At 42.9% G+C, this 7068-nt stretch overlaps 1 protein-coding gene across 1 annotated transcript in view; it reads left to right on the top strand.

Annotated features, from left to right (window-relative positions):
• The window catches only part of LOC102872279 (HRAS-like suppressor 3-like), a gene marked incomplete at its 5' end in the record, with an annotated part of 15774 nt that extends 9529 nt beyond the window's left edge, over positions 1-6245 (top strand). Inside the window, 2 exons of the mRNA XM_006901519.1 lie at positions 308-576; positions 6144-6245. Of these exons, the coding sequence (XP_006901581.1) occupies positions 308-576; positions 6144-6245 (371 nt within the window). The remainder of the gene's footprint in view (positions 1-307; positions 577-6143) is intronic.
• Between the last annotated feature and the right edge of the window lie 823 nt (positions 6246-7068).

The following is a 7068-nucleotide window of genomic DNA, read 5'->3' as shown; positions in this document are numbered from 1 at the left end:
ATCCACCAGATGCTCTGCCGGGGAAGGAGGGACAATCTTCTCCTGTACCAGTCAGATCTGATTTGACAGTACACACACAAAAATAATAAAATTTTTAAAAAAATAAATAAAAAAATTTAAAAAGTCACCCCAAGTCATGGAATTTCACACTGCTCATTGAGGAATGAGGAATTTGAGGAAAGCCAGAGACTGTACAGCACCTTTTCCAAACTCAGTCCTTGAACCAGCTCAGGTCCCTTAAGCCTTCCTTAAATATCATACACGGGCCAACTCACCAATCCTTCTGTTTGTGTTTGTGGCCCCACAGGTGAATTTGCTGGAGCTGGTGCAGCAAGTGTCCTGTCTGCTTTGACAGAGAAAGCCATCGTGAAGAAGGAATTGCTGTCTAAGGTGGCCGGGAAGGACAAATATCAAATCAATAACAAGCTCGACAATGAATACGTTCCGCTGCCTCTTGGGGACATCCTCAAGCAGGCAGAGGAGAGGGTGGGCCAGGAGGTGCACTACAGCTTGACCAGTGAAAACTGCGAGCACTTTGTAAATGAGCTGCGCTATGGAGTTCCCAGAAGTGACCAGGTGCGTCTCCAGCCTCTGTCCTTGTCTATGAGAGCAAGACTTTTCCTTCAGTTAGTAATAATGGCTGGGCATCTGCTGTGAGACTGACCAGCGAGGAGGCATGATTATGGCCAGAATAGCAGAGAGCAAATGTGCCTGGTCTCTTATTGCCATAAGTACTAACCCACCACTCCTGGTGTTTCTCTTCCCTCTCTGCATTTCCACACCTACGGTAGTGAGAGGAGAGAGCTGAGGGATGGTATTCAGCACATCTATCTCCTGGAAGGGATAGTTTCTAAGAGTTTTCTCTTGGGTGGTGTTTGATGTATAGCTTTCACCCTAGTATTGTCCTCCACAAAGGTGCTGTACTAATGCTTATGGTTTCTGTAGCTCATCTCTTTCTCCTTCTTAATTTATTCCTTTTTATAGTAGACTACTGTTGCAGACCGAGGGTAAAGTATTTTAATAATTAGTAATAATGAGACAGACAACCAGGAATGAGATAGAACAGAGAGTGTAAGACAGGGGTCCAGCAGGTCCAAAGACTGAAGGCCAGGATTCCAGCTTCCCTGTATCTTTATTGAAAACTATCAGGAAGTAAATCACAAAGAGAATTCAATGCAAATGAAGCCAAGCTCTTTCTATTGAAAACCTTCCCCTTGACTCAGGAGGGAAAGGTCAGCAAATACAGTGCAAGGATATGGTAAACCCTTTGGCCTAGTGGCAAGGAGCTGCAACTACAATCCCAGAGGTGTACAGTTCGAATCCACCAGATACTCTGTCAGGGAAGGAGGGACAATCTCCTCCTGTACCAGTCAGATCTGATTTGACGGTACACTCACACAAAAATATTAAAATAATTTTTTTTTAAAAAAGAATATGGTAAACCCTTAAGGATTGCCTTGGTGCCTAAGGGTGAACTCCAGCTTGTACTGTGCCTCCCCCACATCCTGAAATAGTATTTGGTTTATTACAAATATTTAGTGTGATATTTGACTTCCCATAGACTACTTCTCCTTATAATTTCATGATAAAGAGTGCATGTTATTGTTGTATGCTGTCACGTCAGAACCGACTCATAGCAGACCTTCCAGCAGGTTTTCAGAGGCAGTAAATTGCATAGAGAGAGAATGCCCATCTTCTCCTGGTAGATTTTAACTGTGTCCCTTTGGGATTACAGCACAGCTTCCTACCACTAGGCCATCAGAGCTCCCTAAAGAGGACATGGGAGGTAAAATTTTAAAGACCTTTAATGTCTGAAAGTATCTTCCTTTTACCCCTGCATTTTATCAATATCTTGGGTGGGTATAGATTTCTGTGTTGGAAACAATTTTTTTCCAAAATATTGATGGCATTTCTCCATTGTCATATGTTGTTGCTGTTACGTGCCTTGAGTCACTTGCAACCCATAGCAACCCTGTGTACAACAGCTCTGAACCCTGCTCTATCCTATGTTTTATTGACCGTGCAAAGACATTCAACTGTGGATCAGAAAGTTTAGATTGCATTGTAATGTGGGAGATCCAGAACACTAAATTGTGCTCATGCAGACTGTTACATAGACCAAGAAATCGTCCACAACAAGGAGATACTGCATAGTTTAAAATCAAGAAATGTGTGTGACAGGGTTTCCTTTTTTCACCATATTTATTCAATCTTTATGCTACACAAAAGATCCCAGAAACTAAATTATATGAATGATGCACCATCAAGAATAGAGGGAAATGGAGCCAGAAGCGAAGAAAGAAGCCCCTGCCCCTCTCAAAACTGAAGCCAACACAAAGGCGTCCTGAAGGGCATCCACAGCCACAAAAAAAGAGTATCTGTATGTTGCCCACCTTCTGGTGGCCTAAGATGCTGAGACTCCAAAGGTAGTTGAAATATCCCCAGAAGAACGACCCCGGGAGAAACAAGCTTGACCACTATGCCATCATCAAGTTTCCCCCAACCACTGATCAGCCATAAAGAAGATAGAAAAAAACCACACACTTGTATTCACTGTGGATGTCAAGGCCAAAAAGCATCAAATCAAACAAGCTGTAAAGAAGCTCTATGACACTGATGTGGCCAAGGTCAAGGACACCTTGATGGGACCTGATGGAGAGAAGAAGGCCTATGTTCAAATTGCTCCTGACTATGATGCTTTGGGTGTTGCAACAAAATTGGGATCATCTAAAATTGGGAGTCCAGCTGGCTAATTCTAAATACAAATATTTCTCTCAAAAAAGAATAAAAGAAGAACCATATGTTAACAACCATATGCAGATGGCAAAACCTAGTCTGAAGAAAATGAAAAATATTTTAAACACTTAGGTAAGGGTCAAAGACTATAGCTACCAGTGTGGATTGCACTTCAAGATAAAGAAAATAAAAATTCTCATAACTGAGTCAATATGCATGAGAAACAGAAAACTTTGAGGCTGTCAAGGATTTCATTTTACTAAACGTAAAATCAACAGCTATGGTAATAGCAAACAAGAAGCTTAATAATGTATTGCTTTGGGCAAATATACCACAAAGAACATCTTTAAAGTGTTGTTTTTTTTGTTTTTGTTTTTTTGGTTTTTTGTGCATGTACCGTCAAATCAGATCTGACTAGTACAGGAGGAGATTGCCCCTCCTTCTCCAGCAGAGCACCTGGTGGATTCAAACCATGCACCTCTGGGATTGCAGTGCAGCTTCTCACCACTAGGCCACCGGAGCTCCCTATCTTTAAAGTGTTAAACAGCAAAAATGTTACTTTGAAGACTTAAGTGCACCTGACCTAATGCATGGTGTTTTCAATAAGCATGTGAAAGCTGTACTATGATTAAGACTAAGAATTGATATCTTCAAATTAAAGTGTTGGTGAGCAATATTGACTATAGATAGTTCTGAGACTAAGATGAAAAACAATGAAGAAGTTCTCGGAAACAAATTCTAAAGCAAGGGCCATTATGCAAATGCCGTCAGGAACCAAACAGGTAATGCAAATATACAAAGTACCTAGTATATAAATAGCTTGCCTCTGGAAACCCTATGAACCTGGAGAAAGGATTAAAGTCATGCAAGTGTTGAGGACTTTAGTTCATAGGGTAGCTATGAGTCGCCTATGACTCGATGGCACTGAACAACAACAACCTAGTATAAGACATTAAGGAGCGGTGAGGACCATAGCTTAACAAATATGCCTGGGAACTAAGTTTGGCCATAAGTTACTGATGTTAAAGGAAAATCCAATAACAACAACAACACAAACAAAAGAATATTGACTTTACTATGAAATGCTGACAAATTTGTCTTGCAAAAAGTGCAGTCAGAATAATCTAAAGAGGTAAAGATTGTGACACTTCATCCCACATACTGTGGCCACGTTATCAGAAGAATCAGTCCCTGAAGGACATCATGAATGGTACGCAGAGGATCACGCAAAAAAAGGAAGACTCTCAAAAGACTGAGCGGCACAGTGGTGCAACCGTGAGTACATTGCCAACAGAGTCCAGTCTCCAGGAAAGAACATCTTGCTCAGAGAGGAAGAGGGTCAGAGGAGGAGAAGACTCTCAACATGACACTTGACACAGTGAGGGCAGCAATGAACTTAAGCACAGCTGAAATTGTGAGGGTAGCACAGGGTGAGGCAAAGTCTAATCTGTTCTGCATAAGGGTGCTAGGAATCAGAATCAATTCAACAGCACCCAATGCCAAAACTTTTAAAAATTGAGTATGCTACAAATATACCATGAATATAGTGGAGCCTACAGAAATATGGTGGCATATTCCATATTGTGTTGTTCTGCCGACAGTCTTTGGAACACACCCGTTGCTCCTCAGGAGAAAGAGGGACAGTGTCCTGTCGTAAGGATTTGCAGCCTCAGAAACCTGACGGAGAGTGACTGTAGGCCAGAACTGACGTGACAGCCATAAGATAGTAGAACATATAGGGACCAAGTCGTGAAGACTTCTTAGCCATAATCAAATACTTTGAGGGAATGTGTCACTGAGGTCGTAGTCTTTGGGGACATCAAAGTCAATTGGCACATCATAGCCCCACACACAAAAATGTTCTACATCTTACTTTGGTAAGTAGCAGCAAGATACTAAAATATAAAAAAAAAATTTTAAAAAAGATATTAAAATTTTGTGAGAGGCTATGTATGGTCCAATGATTGCTCTTTCTCTGACCAGAACAAATAAGAGTGAAGAAAATGAAAGATACGTGCAAACAAGCAGTTTACATGGACCAAAGAACCAGTGGACCTTAACCTCCATGACCTTAAGACCAGAACCATGAGGTGGCACTCAGCCACCTCCCATCACTCTCAGAGGAACTACGTTAAAAGGTCCTGGATGGATAAAGTGTGGACCAAACTGAAGTGACAGAAAGGACCAGGGCTATGAGTGGGAGAGAGACTGTGTAACCTCGTGAAATGACAGCTCTTAGTTACAAATGCCTAGAATTGAACTCACTCTCGCAGTTCAACTTTAAGCCAATGTTGTTGTTGTTGTTGTTGTTGTTAGGAGCTGTCAGTTGAATATTACTCAAAACAACCCTATGAACAATCCATCTGAACACTGTCCTATCCCATGCCGTCCTCACATTCTCTGATGCTCTCAAGCCCATTTCTACAGTCACTGTGTCAATCCACCTGGTCGACAGTCTTCCTCTCTTTTGCTGTCCCTCCACATTCCAAAGCATCATGTCCCTCTGCAAAGAATAATCTAACAATATGCCCAAAGCAGAAGAGATAAAGCTTCATCATCTTTGCCTCCAAGGAGCACTCTGGCTGCACCTTTCCCAAGACGTCCATGGGATAGTCAGTACTCTTCACCAATGCCACAGCTCAAAGGCATCAGTTCTTCCTCTGTCCTCCTTAGTCATTGTCAGCTCTCAGTGGTGTAGCAAATGATTGAAAAGACCATGGCCTGCTTGGTCCTCAGACTGGCATCATTACTCCTCAATAATTTGGAGAGGTTCCTGACTATAGGTCTATAAAGTGCACATCACTTCTCTGGTCACAAGAGGTCACACGTCCTAATATCATGAAGTCTATCACCTTGGAGATACAGGATAAAGATGTTAGATGAGATCTTTGCCCTCCTGGAGGTCACAGTTGTTTGACCTTTCATCATGGTAACTCCTGTCTACTTCATACTTGCTTCAAGGGTTCCCAGTCAGATACTCTGGCACTCTGGCCCTCCCTGTCTTTTAGGGATTTTTGAGCTTTGAATACTCAGAGTCACCCGCATTGCCTGCTTTTGGTCCCTATAAAGTCCAGCCCAGCTGGCTCTAGGCCCCTCCTGGCCTCTTCCCTGAGAACACTGGTTGATTCCGAGTATGAATGAAGAGGCCAAGAAACATGTGAAGTTGCCAGAATTCACTGTCCCTGTTGAACATGCAAGCAGCCGTGGTGGAACAGGGGTTAAGCACTTAGCTACAAACCAAAAAGTCAGAGCTTCAAATCCACCAACTGGGAAAAAGAAAGCTGTGGAAGCCTTAGGTGGATCATCAGGGGTCAGAATCACTCAGGGGCAGAGCTTTAGTTTGGGTTGAATGTTTAACCGGTGCTCATTTCTTGACATAGGGTCTGAGTGTTCTCTTTTCTTCACAGGTCAGAAATGCTATCACAGCAGCCTCTGTCACAGCACTGGGTCTGGCAGCCTTGGGCTTAATCAGAGTGATACTATCGAGACATAAGAAGCAAAAACAATAATTTGAAACGACTTCCCCTTCAGCAGCAACTTCCTAAATTAACATCTCGTTTTGTTAGAGGGTTTGGGGTTGGGTGTAGGAGTTTCATTCTAGTTTTTAGTAAGGCTTATTTTTACCAAATAAAATAGAACCCAACCATGCAGTTCGGATTCTGTTTCTTGCGACCCCCGGTGGGTGCCCTAACGTGGCTGTGACTCTCTTCCTCTTCAGGGTTCCTCTTTGGGGCTCTTTCCATTACAAGAACTGAAGTCCAAATTCACTTATCGCAAGTCCCTAGACGTTTCTGGCTGTGGGGGACACACGTGAGGCAGGAGTACTCTGGTTGACGTGTACAGCAGGAACACTCATCACATGCTTTATCTTACAAGGCTCCTAACAGTCACCTGGCCCTCAAACGAGTTTGATTTGCTATTTATTGTTGGTTCACACGTCTTTACAACTCTCTACACATGGATGATAATTGTGCAAAACCATTATGTTGCAAACATCTAGCTCAAGAATGATGACAGGGTTTGTATCCAGTAGCAATGGGGGTGAAATGACAAGGGTTTGGTGCCACTGGGCTATGTTGTTGTTGTTATGTGCCGTTGAGTTGCTTGTGACTCATAGCGACCCTATGTACAACAGCCCTAAACTCTGCTCTGCCCCGTGCCAATCACACTGTCTGACACTCCCATCCCGATTATCCCAGTCACTGAATCAATCCACCTCATAGAGGGCCTTCCCCTCCTGCACTGTCCCTCCACCCTCCCAAGCATGATGTCCTTCTCCAAGGACTGGTCCCTCCTTACAACATGTCCAAAGTATGTCAGACGGAGCCTCAG

Source organism: Elephantulus edwardii, unplaced genomic scaffold, assembly GCF_000299155.1.
Source record: "Elephantulus edwardii isolate Elephantulus edwardi_28Jun2011 unplaced genomic scaffold, EleEdw1.0 scaffold00328, whole genome shotgun sequence".
NCBI classification, from domain to species: domain Eukaryota; kingdom Metazoa; phylum Chordata; class Mammalia; order Macroscelidea; family Macroscelididae; genus Elephantulus; species Elephantulus edwardii.
The sequence above is the reverse complement of the archived record's forward strand: the minus strand, read 5'-3'. Positions and strand labels throughout refer to the sequence as shown.